General features: G+C 42.1%; 1 protein-coding gene across 9 annotated transcripts in view; it reads left to right on the top strand.

The window, feature by feature from the left end:
• Nucleotides 1-17687, top strand: part of MAP2K5 (mitogen-activated protein kinase kinase 5) — a 270602-nt gene that overhangs the window by 192245 nt on the left and 60670 nt on the right. For 4 of the 9 annotated variants that reach the window (XM_047074887.1, XM_047074885.1, XM_047074890.1 and 1 more), the window contains 2 exons: nucleotides 13598-13624; nucleotides 13937-13969. The exons of 1 other annotated variant lie outside the window; for it this stretch is intronic. In XM_047074887.1, coding sequence (XP_046930843.1) covers nucleotides 13598-13624; nucleotides 13937-13969 — 60 coding nt within the window. The remainder of the gene's footprint in view (nucleotides 1-13597; nucleotides 13625-13936; nucleotides 13970-17687) is intronic. 4 more of the 9 variants (XM_047074888.1, XM_047074886.1, XM_047074893.1 and 1 more) reach the window with 1 other exon arrangement.

The following is a 17687-nucleotide window of genomic DNA, read 5'->3' as shown; positions in this document are numbered from 1 at the left end:
TGAGGCTAAAAAGAAGGGAAAGAACTTTCCAGGCATTCTCATCAGCAGGAGATTCATCCGGTAAAAGATAAAGGTCTAAAGCAGCATGTTGTATGCAGTATCCTTCTAGTACTTTAATTTACTAGGGTACTACTACTACTGTTACTCTCATTTCCCTACCTGTTTAGGAATTTCCCTGGGTAATTTTCAAAGCAGCACTGGGAGGGCAGTAAGAGACGGGAGGGCAGAGTGGGGGAGAAGAGAGGGGGTGTGTCAGGACAGAGATGGCAAGTGCAGCAGAAACCAGGTAATGAAACTGGGATTGAGAATTTCATGAATCCCTCCGAGATGACTGGGAGCCAGCCTGAGGTTGGAAATCATTACGTTTTAAGATCTCTGCCCCTGAGGTCAGCTGGCACATGCCTCTGAGGGCCTTGGCACATCATAGGACGTTTTCTAGGGAGGGGGGGTTGTCATGATCAGATGAGCTAATGCCTAAGAGGACACTTTGAAAAATATAAGAAATTAAACAAGAGCTAGGTAATATTAGTATTATTTATATTTCTGGGAAGTACTTTAGGGATTTACCTATGTAACTCTGAAAATATATGACCGTGTCTCACGTCTCACACCAGGTAGGACTAAAATGAATTACTTTTCTGATCCCACAAGAGCCTTCCTTTACAGTCTTTCTTTTTTGAGTTATAATTTATCATTCACGATCACAATCATAATATATAGAACTATATACAGAACCCAGTGATTGTTATGTCAGTAACTAGGGACCCTGATTCTTCTATGATTTTTAAATAATCAGCTTAGCCCAGAAATAGAATTGAAGTTTGAAGTAAGGAATCGAGCGCCCAGTCTGGCTTTCAGGTGGCAACTTTGCCGTCTCCCCTCCCTCTTGGGCTCTGTGGTCTGAGAGCCCTTCCACTTTTCCCCCTTTGGTTTCTCTGAGTGCTGTCTGCTACTTCGTGGGATCATAGAATTTCAGAAGGTGACGAGATCTTACAGTGACCTGTTCCAACTCTTTCACTTTATAAAGGAGGAAATGAGATTCCGATAGCCATTCAGTGACTCACTCAGGATGAGCAGGTGTTTGACAACTTACCGGGTCAGACTGGTTCCCACTCTAGAGGGATGGTGCAGGGAGAAAGACACCCAGAGGCTTTGAGCCCAAATGGCCATTTTTATGGTACACGACCATCCACTCAAGTGCTGCATTTAACTGGTGTGTCTGCAGAGATAGAAATTACTGTCCCAGGATGCTACATGTCTACCAGGTAATTGCTGATGGGTACAGATCCCTCAGGGGAAAGTGGTCCTCAATAGCAGTAATACCAACAGCAACAAAGACATCAACTTTTATCATATACCAGTGTTTTACTTATACTATTCAGTATAGAAAACTTGGGTAGATTTGAGGCTCGGGATTCATTGGCATCCAACCTAAAAAGGAGGCAGACGTGGCCAGGTTTTGTTTGAGCACAGATTACTTTTCAGATGTTTTAACAGTTCTGGATTAATGCCTGGGGGGCTTGGGAATTCTTCCTCAACTAAAATGTTAATGATGCTAAGAACCCGACCCTCTTTAGTGCCAATAAAGTGGACAAGCTAAGTTCATTGAAAAATCAATGCGTTGCCTAAAAGGAGCAAAGAGCTGATTCGATTTAGGATTGGAAATTGCCCAGGACACCCCAGGTGGAAAGAGGGTCCCAAGGGCTGCTAGGAGCTAGGAAAGGAGGCAGTTGTCTGCTTATGTCTATAGCCAGGGTGTCAGCTCCAAGGAATTGTGGGAAACTGAGGCAACCAATTAGAACCAAGCGTGGACCCTGTTATGCCATACCCTGTCAAAGTCTACAGATAATGACCGCCATGCAGAGAGGGAAAGAAAAGCTGGAGAACACGCTAGTCTTAGGAGGAAAGGAGGTCAGAGGAGGAAAGAAAGACCAAAATGGCTAATGAAGCTTGTCTTGTTTTCTGTTCAGAAACAGGTTGCAAAGAGCACTATTCAGGGCATGGGGAGACCTTGACCGTAGTCCTAGTTCTAGTTGGGCAAAATACAGTAAACAAAAGAAACTTTTCCAGTGAGAGGCCTTCCTCCACCCCTTTGCCTCCATAGCCAGGCAGCTGCAAACGCTCGATGACTCGGGGCAGAGAGGACCAGGAGGCAGCAGGTGAGGCACCCATCAAGTGACAAGTTAAATCATTGTCAGAATGAGGTTTCTGGGAGGCATCTGGGTGAGTCAGTTGGTTAAGCATCTGATGCTTGATTTTGGCTCAGGTCGTGATCTCACGGTTTGTGGGATCGAGCACCACATCGGACTCTGCACTGACAACGCAGAGCCTGCTTGGGATTCTCTTTCTCTGTCTCTCTCTGCTCCTCCCCTGCTTACTCTCTCTCTCTCTACCTCTCAAAAAAGAATATGGTTTCTGTCCCCATTCCCCCCATTCTACACACACAGAGCTAACCTGAGTTCTGTTCCTGGCTTTTCTTTTTTTTTTTTTTTTTTTAATTTTTTTTTTTCAATGTTTATTTATTTTTGGGACAGAGAGAGACAGAGCATGAACGGGGGAGGGGCAGAGAGAGAGGGAGACACAGAATCCGAAACAGGCTCCAGGCTCTGAGCCATCAGCCCAGAGCCTGACGCGGGGCTCGAACTCACGGACCGCGAGATCGTGACCTGGCTGAAGTCGGACGCTTAACCGACTGCGCCACCCAGGCGCCCCATGTTCCTGGCTTTTCTTGCTAGTTGTTTGACCTTAGTTCTTTTCAGACCTCAGTTACTTCATCTGGAAAATGATAGAGGTGTCCTAGGTCAGTGATTTGCAGAATTGCTTGGAAAGACAAGGCATAAAATAGATGGGAATTCACTCCCAGACACCTACATACATGCATGCACACACAAATACCAGGAAGTTCTGTTTTTGTCTGTTAATTTTTGTTAATGTGTCTAAGTAATACCTTACATGAACCTTGAGTTATTTGGTAACCAGTGTCTGAAAAATGCTGAGCTAGATACTTCTGTGGTCTCCTTTCATCTGTATGAGCAATTTTCCCCTCTTGTCCACACCTTCAGCTACCTTTCTCATCACCATCTCCCAAGTACACTCTTGGACTTTATTGAACTGGATTTCACCCAAATCAAACTATGAGAGGTGTGAACCACATCTCTGAAACAGGAATCAAACTTTTTGTTTAGTTCGTTCTAAATTTTTTTTTTTTGTTTAAGTGTATTGATTTATTTTGAGACAGACAGAAACAGCCCAAGTGGAGGAGGGGCAGAGAGAGAGGTAGACAGAGAATTCCAAGCAGGCTCCGCACCATCAGCACAGAGGCAGACATGGGGCTCAAACTCACGAAACTGTGAGATCATGACCTGAGCCGAAATCAAAAGTCAGACACTTCACCGACTGAGCCACCCAGGTGCCCCGTTTAGTTCATTCTAGATCCATGACTTCTTTTCTTTAAATCCTGTTTTGAATCTCATTTACAGCCAAACCAGTAAGACACATGTTAATTAATATGGTTATGTGTGACTATATTTCAAGATTCTTTCCTTTCTAATGCCAAATAATGCAGGGGGCACCTGAGTGGCTCAGTCAGTTGAGTGTCCGACTTTGGCTCAGGTCATGATCTAATGCGAAATAAAGCATGTATTAGCTACAGTTGCAGTTTATCTCAAAATCTCAGCAGGCCAAACAATGTTGTCAAATGGCATCATGGTTAAAAAAAAAAAAAAAAAAGGCAGCAATATATAGAGTCTTAGCCCACAAAGAAAGCATTCTGTGAAATGCCTGAAAACATCCCATTTTTGGGGATACTGTCTTAGAAATCTACAGCACCTTGAATCTAGCAAATTGTATTTTATCCAAAAATTAAGTGGCATTTTAAGGAGAATGCAAACCCTGTGATTTAAGTCTTAGCTCTGTCACTAACTTTCAGGGACCTTAAAGAAGTCACTCATTTTTGTGGACCAGCACTCGCAGCTTATCCATCCACTGGATCCTAGACCCCAGTACAGTGCCTGGTGTAGAGTAAGTTCTTGATAAAGATACATGAACTGGGGTGCCTGGGTGTCTCGGTCGGTGAAGTGTTCAGCTCTTGATTTCAACTCAGGTCATGATCTCACGGTTTGCTGTCAGTACAGAGCCTACTTGGGATCCTGTCTCTCCCTCTCTCTCTCTGCCACTATCCCACTCATGCTCCCTCTCTCTGTCTTTCTAAAAATAAGTAAACTTAAAAAAAAAAAAAAAGGATGTGAATCAATGAATTAGTGATTTAGCCTGACTTCACTTTTTTTACATGTTGACCTAACAGATTTTAGAATCAGAAAGAACTAAGAATCAATACACATTTTTAAGCTTTCAGTTTGTAATTTTGTCCCCTTTTCTTCTGTGTCCATATTTCCCCTCTGTCCTGCCAGCATTAATACCTGAAGGATCAAAGCTTCCAAAGAGATGTGATAGTTGTCTTAAGATACTTGAGGGTTCTCATGTAAGAAAAGACGTGGATTTGCACTGTCAGGAAAGTAGAGCTGGAACAAGAGAGAGAATAGACAGTCAGAAGACAGAAAGTCCCCATCACTGTATGCATCCAGACAGAAGCCCTGTGAGCCAGGAGTGTAATGAAGGAGGGATTCAGGGATCACACAGAGGTGGGTCAGATTAAAAAACCTTTAAGATTCTTTCAGACCCCGAGAGTCTGTGATTCTACTTGAGTGTTGGACAGGCCTCTCCTCAACCAAACAAATACAAGGCTAATGTATTTCCTGTCTGATGCAGGGGAGAGGCAACAGGTAGAAACTTCCATCAGACTTGTCTAGATTCTGTAATTGCTTTAATCGTGTACTCATTTTGACTCTCGAATACCTTGTCAGTATGAAACCCAAATGGAAGAGTACAGGAAAGAAGTAATTCTTTTTCAGCCCAAGATTTATACACGTCTGTTCCTCTCCACTGAGCCAACTGTGTGATATGGCTATCTATCAAAAGCTGAAGGCACTTGTAGCTGCCAGGAGTTTCTCCTCCTGAATAGCGTATAATGTCCAGGACAAGGCAACTGAGCCAGTCTTTCCGAGGCATGTGTTCAGGTGTGGGTGTCACACTTTATGAGGAACACACACACGTGGCACCACATTCCGAGAAACGTGGTCACAGTGGTGGAGAATGTGAAACCATGTTCACCTCCGCCAGGCAGCTTTATGGTGCAAGTAACAGAACACCCAACTCAGGCCGCCTCAACCACAAGGGGACTTAATCGAAATCCACGGCCAAAAAGCCAAGTATTCCTGGGTTTTTTGGTAGAACTGGATTCAACAGGTCACTTTTGGCTCTGTTTCTGGTAGCCTTTTCCTTCACAGACCAAGAATGGCTTTTGGGGTTCCCGGGCCACCTGCTTCCCAGTTAGAAAGGAATAACAAGCCTCTCTTCCCCACAGGCAGCAAGAGGCTATAGCCTTCAGTTTGATTGGATCAGTTAACTTCCCCAAGCCCAGGGGACTTAGCTGTTGCGGACTAGTTTAAGCCTGAACCACATGTCCTGCCCATAAAGCTGGCGATGAAGTAGGTGAGGATGTGAAGTACATGGGCTATTTAAGGCTAGGGGAATGTTATCAGAGTGTCATTACTAATAGAAGGGGGAAGAACAGAGGGCAATCAATCATAGCAGATGATCTCAAGGAGAAAACAGGATGCTCACTCGGGAAAGAAAACTTCGTGAAGAAACAGCCATCTTCAAATATGTGAGTTGCTGCCACTAAATCACTACAGCTCCAGACCATGGGTATATCTCCTAGGGAGACATATTTGAACTCGTAATAAGAAAGAACTTTCTGACAATTTAAGCCACCCAGGATGGAATCATTGGAATCCCATTCCTGGAAGTCTTCTTCCAGAGTCAGAAGCAAGGAGTCAGACCAGGTGACCTCTAACATCGTTCTGGATTCTTTCGCTTGTGGAGGATTGAAGTTAATTGAGATGCAGACTAAATGATAGCTCCAGAAAAACCCTTTGAGACATTTTGACACTTTAAAAATCTTTTGTTACAGCACATTTATTTGACCATAAACAATGGAATGGTCAATAGGCCTTTCTCAAAAATGCCACATCCCCTCCCACTCCCTGCCCCCCACATACATAACTGATACTCTAAACTAGATTCTAGAATAAGACCACCCTTTTGGGGGGAAGAAAGAAAAGTTTGGTACAGCCAGTGTATTTTCTTTGAAAGGAAAAATCTTCTCTGTGAGGAAAGTGCTCAATGGACATCTTGGCAAGGCTAAGGGAGAAGATTAATTTTATCACTCACGTGTTTCATTTTAAAATGTGTTTGTGAGCCCCTGCTTTTCTTACAAAATTCAGGCCTGAATATGAAAATGTACATGTGCCCAGAGGATGATTTACTAGGGTTCCTATACCCCTATGTGAAGTAGGACATGAGCTATGTCAGTTTTAAATACACAAGGGATAAAAGAGTGTAGACTGGCAGTCAGGTCCTTTCTTTCCTGCTCACTGACTGGCAGACCCAGCAAATGAATAATGTTACACTCTACCTTGACGCTCCAGCTGCTGTGTTTTGTGTGAAAATGCATCGTCCTTGATACTCGGGAAGCAGTGAGAGCCAAGTGATCTAATTTATGGCCGTGATGATTTTCTGTCTGGTCCTATCTGAGCTGAGCCCTCCTCTAGGCATCTTACAGCCTTTCTGTCCCACCCAGCTATTTGTGAAATTCAGGGTTATCTAGTCTGAGCTTTTCAAAACTGGTCCCTCCTAAAGGCAGCAGAGAGAAAGTGCCAGGGAGTGGATTTTAGAAGCTGGGAATCCTACTGACTTTCTCGTGTCCCACCGAGTAGCTCCTTGTTAAATCATCTGACAACTTATTTTTGTTTTAAGTCATTAATTGTCGTTTAAATAAGACCCATGACTTATTTTTTGTTTTTGTTTTGTTCTATGTAAGATACGCTAATAGATTTCCAGGCGTGATAAGAACTTGAACAAGGACAGAGGCTGATAAACAAGAGAGATATGGCACAAGTGAATTATACTTGTTCATTTTGTATTATTAGTAATAATATATATTACTCATTTATTTTGTCTCGTGCATTCATTCAATATCTAAAAATATCAGTTTGTCAGAATTCCCATTTATGGTTCACTAGAGTACATTTTATTCTTCTTTTTGAATACTTTTTAAAGTTTATTTATTTATTTTGAGAAAGAATGAGAGACACAACCAGAAGAGGAAGGGCAGAGAAAGAGAGAGGGTGGGACAGAGGATCCAAGGCAGGCTCTGTGCTGACAACAGAGCGCCCCATGTGGGGCTTGAACTCATGAACCATGAGATCATGACCTGAGCCAAAGTTGGATGCTTAACCGACTGAGCCACCCAGATGCCCCTGTTCTCTCTCTCTCTTTTTTTTTTTTCAAAAACAAAAAACAAAAAACAAAAAAAAAACAAAACCCAGTCCTTTGTTTAGGAAATCTTACCTTTTTTTTATGAAACATTTGTTTAATGTTTATTTTTGAGAGAGACAGAGACAGAACATGAGTGGAGGAAGAGCAGAGAGAGAGAGGGAGACACAGCAGGCTCTAGGCTCTGAGCTGTCAGCACAGAGCTGGATATGGGGCTCGAACTCACGAACTGTGAGATCATGACCTGAGCCGAAGTCAGACACTTAACCGACTGAACCACCCAGGCACCCCTAGGAAGTCTTATTTTAAGTTAGTGGTACTAAGCAATATGTGTTTAGCTTGTGGTCATGTGGAAATGATTTTTCTGTTCTCTTGTTGAAGCCTTTTTGAGATTTGGGCACTTTGTTTTTGCAAAGTTGTAGCAGATTGGAGGTGGTGTGTACCTAAGTTTTAGCACCCCACACGGTGCCAGATAAAATAAGATTGACTGCCAGTACCAGCTCTCCCCTGGGTAGGAAAAAATATGGCACCTGAATGGGAAGCTCTGCCTGGGAGGACTCTTTGGATTATCCTCTGGCTCATCCCCTCACTTTGTAATCAAGAGCCCTGAACCCAGTGAAGGGAGGGAGCTTCTGAGACCATGGGGGTCTGACTGGAATTCCAGGGGGCTTTTTGACTCCAGTGCATATGCATTTTCTCCACACCAAGCAGCTGCCTGAGTCAGCACTGTGGTCTAGCCCGGGCTGTATCTTGGGCACTATGCCCCTCAAAGCCTCAGTTTCCCTAACAGCAAAATGAGTAGACTGAAGTAGATCATCTCTGCAGCTACTTTCATTAAAGAAAAAAAGTTTTAGGTCATTATTCTTCATTTACAATATAAAAGTCCCAGTTTACCATAATCCTGGTTTATGTTAGGCAGGGTTAAGCTTAATGCATCTGATTTGAAAAGAGAGTCTGCAAAATAGCTATCGTTCCTAAAATGTGTGTGAAATAAGAATAGAGTTACACAGGGGCACTTGGGTGGCTCAGTCGGTTAAGCGTCTGACTTCAACTCAGGTCATGATCTCTCAGTCCGTGAGTTCGAGCCCCGTGTCAGGCTCTGGGCTGATGGCTCAGAGCCTGGAGCCTGCTTCCAATTCTGTGTCTCCCTCTCTCTCTGCCCCCCCCCCCCCGTTCATGCTCTGTCTCTCTCTGTCTCAAAAATAAATAAACATTAAAAAAAATTTTTTTTTAAAAGAATAGAGTTGAACATTGCAGGCTCAAGTGTAGTGCCAGGAACACCACACACACACACACACACACACACACACACACACACACACTCCTGGTATTCTTTAAAAATGCTCACCGTATCATTTAATTTCATATTTCCTTCTTCTACTTAAGAGAAAATAACACAAGCTAGGAAAGCAGTAAATATGTAAAGAGAAAATTTGTCAACTGATATTGGAAGATCTGACCTCGGTCACACATAAATCTCTGCGACAAGGGCTGCAGGGCAAGCCATCATTCCAGAGAGTAAAAGAGAAAATGAAAGCTATTGCTGGTGTCTTCTCGAAGTTACATAGGTGGATCATTTTAGTTTCCTGACTGTGCTTCTGCACATAATGTAGAAGGGCTGGTGGCCAAGCCTGCTTTCCCGCTGTGTGTACACAGCACCTCTGCAGAGGTGGGTGTGTAATGCGGGGTCCCCAGAGTTGCTGTTTATCACCAGAGCCGTTGACTAGATAGTTGAGGCCCCACAAGTAAACTTTTGCATCAGGAGCTTCCTTTCCGGGATCATTTTCCAAAGCCATTAGTCATGCTATGGGAGTTCTTCTAATTGCCAGCTATACAGTCCTTGCAAGGAAATATGTGATAAATGTTACTGCAGTAACACCCCACAACTGATACTTAGGCCCGCCCGTTATGAAGTCTTTCCTCCCCATTTAAACACACAAGGATCTGTCTTACATCAGACTGAGGTGTCCCCTGTTAGTGTGCCTTAAAGCCTTATAGCTAAGGGCTGGCAAAAGGGGGGAAAAAAGGCTATGCCCAGAAGAGAAAAGAGGTTCAACTAATTAGTCTATCAAAATGCTACTAGTTCTGGAGACTGATTAGCAAAGTGTAACGGCTGGAGCAATTATTGTTCTGTTCATTGTCCCAAAGTACTAGTTAGATGTAGACTACTCGACACCAGCAAAATGTGCAAACGAGAATCTGGACTTGGACGAGTTAGTTATAAACAGCATTTCCTGTGTTGTGAGGTACAGGCAGTTCATCAGCCCTAACAATATTATTGTGTTCCTCTGAACTCTGCTCTCACAGCTCAGCATTTGGGAGGCAGACCTAGAATAAAGAGAGGCATTCACAAAGCTAACATTTTATATCAAGCACCCTTAGTACCACTTTTAATGTGCTATAAAACTAGGGGCTTCACTTTTTCATGAACTGTGTGTAAAAGCAGAGGCAGTGACTGGAGGTTGACTTTGTTTCAGTCTGTTTTATGGTTCCTGTGCCCGTACGGTAATGTGATCTTGAAAAAGGTAAACAACAAAGAGTTTAGCAGTGAAAAATAAGCCTAATATAAATACAGTCGGGTACATGGCAATTCGGAATTTGAAAAATATGACCGTGGCATTAAATTTTCTGGTGGAATTAAACAGAGGAACAGAATATAACCTTTGAGGCAATATATCTGAGACCAACAAAGGAAAGAATATATCTAACTCTGTGGTCTGTGTGGCATTCATATAAAGAAAAGCACAGTAGCTTTATTTAATTGAGAAAATGAATCAATTACAATGATGTTGTGTCCTCAAGTTCTCGTGAAATAGAAGATATAAGTCACCGCATTGTGTAACAGTGTTAAAAAGTAATTGAGTATCTTAAGCATTTTGAATCAATTTCAGGTACTGGCACTGCTACCTTAATACAAAATTTATGAAGATGATTTCATATAATATGTAGCTATCAAAGCTGTGTAATAAAACCTGGTAACAACATCTCTCTTTAAAAACCTGGGCAGAATGGTATAGTTAGAAGATCATAAAAAAGACTCTGATACTGCTGTTTCCCTCTTCCTCGTTGTAAGGAGAAAGCATTAAAATAGTAAAATTTTGTCTTCAACCATGGTTTCTTTAACCCACAGAATAGGGCAAGGTGGAGACCTCTTAAGAGTTTAGTTCATGAGGAAAAATGTTCTCCCCTGAACTCATTTCACACAACTTATGTATTGCTGGGAACAGTGTCACACAGTTTATTCCTGAATTTATTTTGAAACATCTCACTTAGAATGTTTGCCACATGTTTTCCTCAGAGAATGTTGTAATCCCCCCTGACTGTTGGAAATTTGTGAAAAACACTCTCTTTGCCAAAAATGGATTTCTAATTTGTTCATTACAAGTAGCCCTCCTGTTGAAGTAGATATGTCTTACTAAGAATGGAGGGTGGGGGGAGAAGATCCATGTGTACTTGAAAAATAAATAAATAAAAGCCAATCTCCTGTTGGGAAGTTACCTGGGCCTTTCATGAGTTTTGAAAAGGGGTATGGCTTCTGACTAAAATCCTTAGCCTCTCCAGGGTGGTAGTTAACCCTCTCTCTTCCTTTTTTTTTTTTTTTTAATTTTTTAACATTTATCCATTTTTGATAGAGAAAGAGTGAATGGGAGAGGGGCAGAGAGAGAGGGAGACACAGAATCCGAAGCAGGCTCCAGGCTCTGAGCTGTCAACGCAGAGCCCGACATGGGGCTTGAACTCACAAACTGTGAGATCATGACCTGAGCCGAAGTCGGACGCTCAACCGACTGAGCCACCCAGGCACCCCGTTTTTAAAAAACATTTTATGTTTATTTATTTTTGAGAGAGGCAGAGAGAGAGAGAGAGAGAGAGACAGAGAGAGAGAGCGGGAGAGGAGCAGAGAGAGAGCACAACACAGAATCTGAAGCAGGCTCCAGGCTCTGAGCTGTCAGTGCAGAGCCCGATGTGAGGCTCGAACTCATGAACGATGAGATCATTATCTGAGCAGAAGTCAGAGTCTTAACCGACTGAGCCACCCAGGTGTCTCTCTCTCCCTTTTTAAAGTAAATCTTTCCCATCAGAGCATTATGCAGAAATACTCAGTGACTAGAGGAAGGAGCAGTAATTCGGCATAACATTAAGTGGGAACTACCTAAGGAGACTACGAGCCAGTCAGCCTGGGACAGAGGTTTCAGCGAGTGGTGACTGAGTAGAGCAGGGATGAGTGGGTGCCATGTTTAGTTGGGATAATACACAGGAAAGTGCTTTTTAAAACACTCAAGCACTGGTGAAGGAAGGGTCTGCTGAGAAGCCTCGTGGATGCAAAAGAAATGCAAAAACATAGTTTCTGCCCTTGAGAAGCATGCATTCTAGTTGAAAGGAACCCACCTGTCCAAATTGATTATTTACCCACTTTACCATGCCAAGAACATTTATACAAATATATCTACAAGTATATCTACACAAATCCAGCTGTTTTGAAATCGTGCTGTGACCATAGGTAGATATGGGGAAAGAAAAGAGCACGGGAGAAGCCACAGTACCACAGCCTGTCCCTGTGGCCTTCACCCTGTCCCTGCCCCTGCCCTGTCCACTGGGAGGCCCAGTTTTCTCAGAGGATAGAAATGACCCAGAGGAGGCCCAGAGGATAGAAATGACCATCCTTGCCAACCTCAGGGTACTTATGCAGATCAAATATACATGGAAGAACTTCTTAAAACACCATTAACAGTTTTTTTTACTTAAAAAATACACCTGGCTCTTAAACAACCATGGGTTTGAGCTGCATGAGTCCACTTATATGCGGATTTTTTTTTTTATAAATACAGCGCAGAACTGTAAATGTATTTTCTCTTCCTTATGATTTCTTTTTAAACTAGGCTCCACGCCCAGCATGGAGCCAAGTGCAGGACTTGAACTCACAAACCTGAGATCAAGATTGGAGCTGAAGCTGAGTCGGACACCCAGCTGACTGAGCCACCCAGGCACCCCTTCCTTACGATTTTCTTAATAATTTTCTTAACTCTCTTTTCTCTAGGTTACGTTCTTATAAGAATATAGCATATAATACATCTACCATGCAAAATATGTGTTAATCGACTCTTTATTATTACTTGTTATTGGTAACACTTTTGGTCAACAGTAGGCTGATTGTATCTGGGGAGTCAAAAGTTATATATGGATTTTCAACTGCACAGGGGTCAGCATCCCTAACCCCTGTGTTGTTCAGTGATCAAATGTCCTTTTACAATTATCCCTGTATCTTACTAGCTGGTTGGAGCTCAGTTATCTCAGTAAACAACTGACCCATCAATATCATACTTGGTTCCTGAAATTTTCCTTCTTAGGAAACTTAGTGCCTGGGACTTTATTTGCATTGAGTTAGTAATAACTGCAGTCATTTGTGTGGGGGTGGGGGATTGAAGTGTTTAGTATTTCAGTTAGTAACTGGATGTGTTATTAATTTGGTGTCACATTTTAGTCATTTTCTAAGAGACGCGGCTTATTGGTGTTAGATGTGTGAACAGCCTGCCTTCAGAATGTTGGTTAGGAACAGACATTTACTTGCCTCTGCTTTTTGTTCCCTGGAAAACAGTGTAAAACTTGCATGAATTTGATTTTCCCAGAGAGCACTGCTTCCCAGGAAACAGGCTGAAGGAACTTTGGAAAAGGTGGTGTCTTCACCCCACTCCTGAGTTAAAGACAAATACTTCAACCACATAATTAAAGTTTTCTTCAAAAAATAGGGGATTGTGAACAGACACTGGCAGGAATCCAAAATTCTAATTTCTGACTATGATTTAATTTCAATTTTAAATAAATCGGTTTTTAATTTAAAAAGAGTGAGCTTCATAACATTAGCAATGATTGCAACATTAAGCCCAGTGTTCACAATCTAGCAATATAAAACATTATTTATATCTGAATCGTAAACAGCCTTTTGAAATGGATTATGGTTTTTCTCCCTATTCTAATACAACCTGGAGGGTACTAAAAAGTGTTGTGTGAAATTAACATTCTGCTGACTTTCGCCTATAAATGAGAAGCGAGCTATTAACATTTGTGTATTTTCATTATGTAAATTGTGTTAACACATGCCCACAAATTGCCACCAGCAATGCAATAATTTTCTCTCAGTGATCATAATGTGTCCAAGTGAGTCATTTTGATTATGACATGCTAATTACATATTGCCTTTTTTCAGATTCAGAAAAACCAGGGATCTTTAATGGTAAGCTTTATGAGTTCAGAAAAAAATTCACTTTTCTTTTTCCTGATGGCTGCTTCCTTTGCATGCTTGAATGCCTTGTTTTAAACTTAGCAAATTGCATTTTGAAGAAAATGCAAACCTTTAACTGCCTGTATTAGATTAGGTACCATTAGAAATAATAGAACATCCTGAGCATCAATGTTTTTATAAGAGTTTGCTGTTGTTGATTAATCTTGCTATATTTTATTGCATTAATGATTTTTTTCTTTCCACTCCACTGTAAAGACATTGCACAGAGGCTAATACTTTTTCCTCTCTTCTTTCCCGTTGCAGCCTCTCCAGCTTCTGCAGTGCATTGTTGATGAGGTGAGGCATCGTCTTATGTGCTTTCACTCCTAAAGTCATTCCTAATGGTGTGGAAAGCTTATATTTTGTTTCCTAATGAAGCACAGTGCCCAACATCCTCGGAGCAAGTTGTGTTGTATGGCTCTGAGCTGTGTTACGTGGACCGGCCTTGTCCGGAGTCCCACTCTCCTGATTCTGGCCCAGAATCCCTGCCCAAACAGATTGTCCCACGGGCTGGTCCTCAGGGGTATCAGAAGCCCTAAAGACAAACAGGATGATATCAATTCATCCTCTTCTCCCTGGCCAGATGGGGATAGAGCCGGAAATTAAAGTGGTTATCATTTTTTTTTCCATAGCAGATATTTAAAGTCATTCCAGTAGGCAAGGGTCAGAGTCGAACAGCAAACATAAGCTGGATAAAATTTGTCTCCCTTGCTTTATTTACCCAAAGCATAGCGGGGTGATAAAAATGTTCCAAAGCTCTGGGTCAACAGTTCAGCCTTAATTTCCTAAATAGGCATTTTCCCCAGAATACATTCCTAACTTCGTCTGCTTTTAACTAGAACCCGCATATTTTAAGTCCTTCTACCTCTGATAATCCTTATCCATCGAGTTCCATTGTCCCTTTGCCTTCATGGAGTTAATCTACCAGCATTTCTTTCTCAGTCTACTTTTTCTACTCCTTCTTCTGAATTTAAAGTCTGTTTTTCTGTAAATTAGCAGAACACAAGGCTTGTAGTACACAATGCTCCCAATTAAGAAAACACTAATGTTTTTTAAAAACTGACTTTCTGGGCTTGGGCTTGCCTACAGGCAATGTTTATTTTTTAAACTTTAATTTTACAATATTTAAAACACTTGTAATGAAGGCGATAAATGATTCAGATAGGAAAGTTTGAAAGAAAAAAAACAAATCGTAATTCATAATTATTCCTCTCAATTAAACATCTGTATAACCAGTTATGAGATTTAGGGGAAAAAATAAAGATCCTCCTAGGAAAAAAACAAACGCGCACACATATCACAATAATAGTAAGAATGGGGCTCTAACATCCTTAATGGTTGCATCCGTCAGTCCATATATCCCCTGCAAGCCATAAACCATGTTAGTGCAAAAATGAAGGCATCGTCCTGAAACAAATGGAGGTCCCATTATCTCAAATATCAGACAGGCCCCCTGGATCTAATAGCTCATCAATATCTTCTGTCATCTTAGATTCCAAAAGCGTCCTATCCCCATCAGAATCCTCCCAATTAAACCAGTTTTCCTGAGGTTCCCCCTCCAGGGTTGCTCAGGGACATTCCCAGGGAAACTTGGCTACCCAGTCAGATGCACAGACTGCTGGGTTCTCTGGACTCCACTGATCTTGCCTGGCCGGGCTCCTGAGCATTAGAACATTCAGGTACAGATACCCCTCACCAGCAATACATGCATTGCTGGTGAACTAATTTGAAGTTTTTCTGAATCAAACAGATACTTTCATTCCTTATTTAAAGTAGTAACAATCGCTGTTAAATGTAAAATATTCCCACTTGCTTGATTTGGGCAAATCCTGAGACTTTTGAAATTATCCTAAAGAGATGTTCTAAGGCAGGATGGTATGTGGGAAGGATAGTAGCATGTGACTTAAATGGTATGTTTTTCTTTATAGCATTTCTTCCTCAGTTGAGAGAAAAATATAATGTAGACACCTGTTCCCGTTTATGCAAAAGACATATTAGAAATATCTTCTTCAAGGAAACTTGCGAAATTTACATTGAATTTACTAGAACAAACATAAATTGATCTTGGAACTGAGCTGATGTTCCATGATGAGTATTAGGAAAGAATTGGCCAACTGACCTGCCTTATGCAAAGTGCATTCTAGCTTCTAAGAAAGAAAGGATGGTGGGACTGGGGGGAGGTGTTAATTACTGTGCTTGTCCCATGTTTGTCACATTTCCCATTGCAGTGATACAGTGTTTCTCAAAGGGTAGTCTCAGGACTAACTGCATCAGAATTACCTGAGGCTTTGGTTAAAAATGCGGATTCTTGGACTCAGATCACTGGATTAGACTTTCTAGGGGTGGAGCCCAGGAATCTACATTTGACCAGCTTCCCAGGTCATTCTGCACATTAAGGTTTGAGAACCTCTTCCATAATGCCTTTCAGGACTAAATCTGCCCTTTTAGATCCCAGAGGGCTATTAACTATCTATCTTCATTTGTACCTGACTTTTAGGCCTTCTATTCCTGCGTGAAAATAACCAGCTAGGATTTGAGCCGTTTTACTCCTTGCGTGTGGGATATGCCCCATTGTGAGGTGTGTGTCCAATGACAGTGTGTACTGTTGCTGTTAGAGAAAAGTCGGGTCAGAGTTAGGGGCACCACCCCTAAGGGAGCCTAGTTAGGACAAGATGGATGGATGTATTCAGAGTCGTATACAAAAGAGCTAAGTAAAGCCCAGTGTACCATACTTCATTATTGTGTGGATATAGCTTGCCCTCCCAGCATAACCTGGTAAACAGTGAAGAAGTAATAAGACAAGACCAGGTGAGCAGAAGCCAGCCCTAGAACGGCCAGCAATGAATGTCAGAGCCAGTCCGGGAGTCAGGAAGTAGAATCGTGGAACAAAGCCACAGCTAGCTACCAGATGTCCAAATGGAAGACACTAAAAGTTAAACAGCAGTAAGAATCCTGAATGTGAAATCTGGACTGCGGATCAGGACCTGGAAGGATAGATAGTCAAGGCAACGAGAGAATCCAGCTCCAGTCAGAAATCAGGGCAATCCAGTTTAATTTTGGTGGGTAGAGTTTACGTGGCTTGGAACTGGCTAACTCAGGATATGCCTGATATCCTAATGATAGTGTCAATGCCTCAGACTTGCTTCTCTCAAAAGAACTTCTTCCTTTAAAATTCTTATGTAATTGGGCCCTCTCCAGTTCCTGAATACCTGTGGTGTGAAGTGCTTGATTAATTGTTAAGTGATAAGTGTCTCTGCGTATGCCACGGTGCCTTAGCCATCCGATATCTTTGCGGAATAAGATGGCCCCTATTGTCCAGATAACTGAGATTTACCACTTGAAGCTCTGACATCAATGAGAAATTTTCATTTTTAGAAAGAAGTGTTTCTAAAATGTATTTGCTCTTGGCAGCCTGTTGACAGTGTGTAATGAATATCATTTAACCTTTTCTTGATGACTCAGGTCCTTGTTTTGAACATGATACTGAGCTAAACTTTGATGTATTGATGCCCTCCGGGGTTATAAAATTGTGTGGGGCTTACCTTATTCTTCCACTGAATTTTACCAACCCTTTTGCCTGTGTTTGGCCTTGGCACTCAATAATATGTCTGGGCCTCTTGAGGTGTGTAAAGCCGTTTATTCCCAGGCTAAATAGCCCTACATGGCTGTGCTGCTCTGCTTGGTACTCTCCTGTGCTCTGTCTCGTGATCATCCCTGCTTTCTTTGGTCACTCTTCATTCTCGACAGTGACCACCTGCTGCCCCCGTGATCTGACCATCTGTCTTCAGTCTTTGCACTCCTGATAGTGACCCTAGTAAAACTAGCAGGTGCCAAATGAAGTCAGAAACCCAAGTGGTATGTGTAAGGTCAGAGCTCATCTGAGAAGGAAGATAGAGGCTTGTGCCTCTCTTTAATGAAGTAAAATGGGTGGGCTCGCGTGCATTCATTCAGCAAATAGTTATCAAAAGTTCCTGCTGTTTGATAGCCCAAGTTGAGCAGACCATGGTGGGGACGG

Source organism: Lynx rufus, unplaced genomic scaffold, assembly GCF_022079265.1.
Source record: "Lynx rufus isolate CCGP_SWC_20201006 ecotype Redwood Valley unplaced genomic scaffold, mLynRuf1.p SCAF_13, whole genome shotgun sequence".
Lineage (NCBI taxonomy): Eukaryota > Metazoa > Chordata > Mammalia > Carnivora > Felidae > Lynx > Lynx rufus.
Note: the sequence above shows the minus strand (reverse complement) of the source record. Positions and strands in the feature narration are given on the sequence as shown.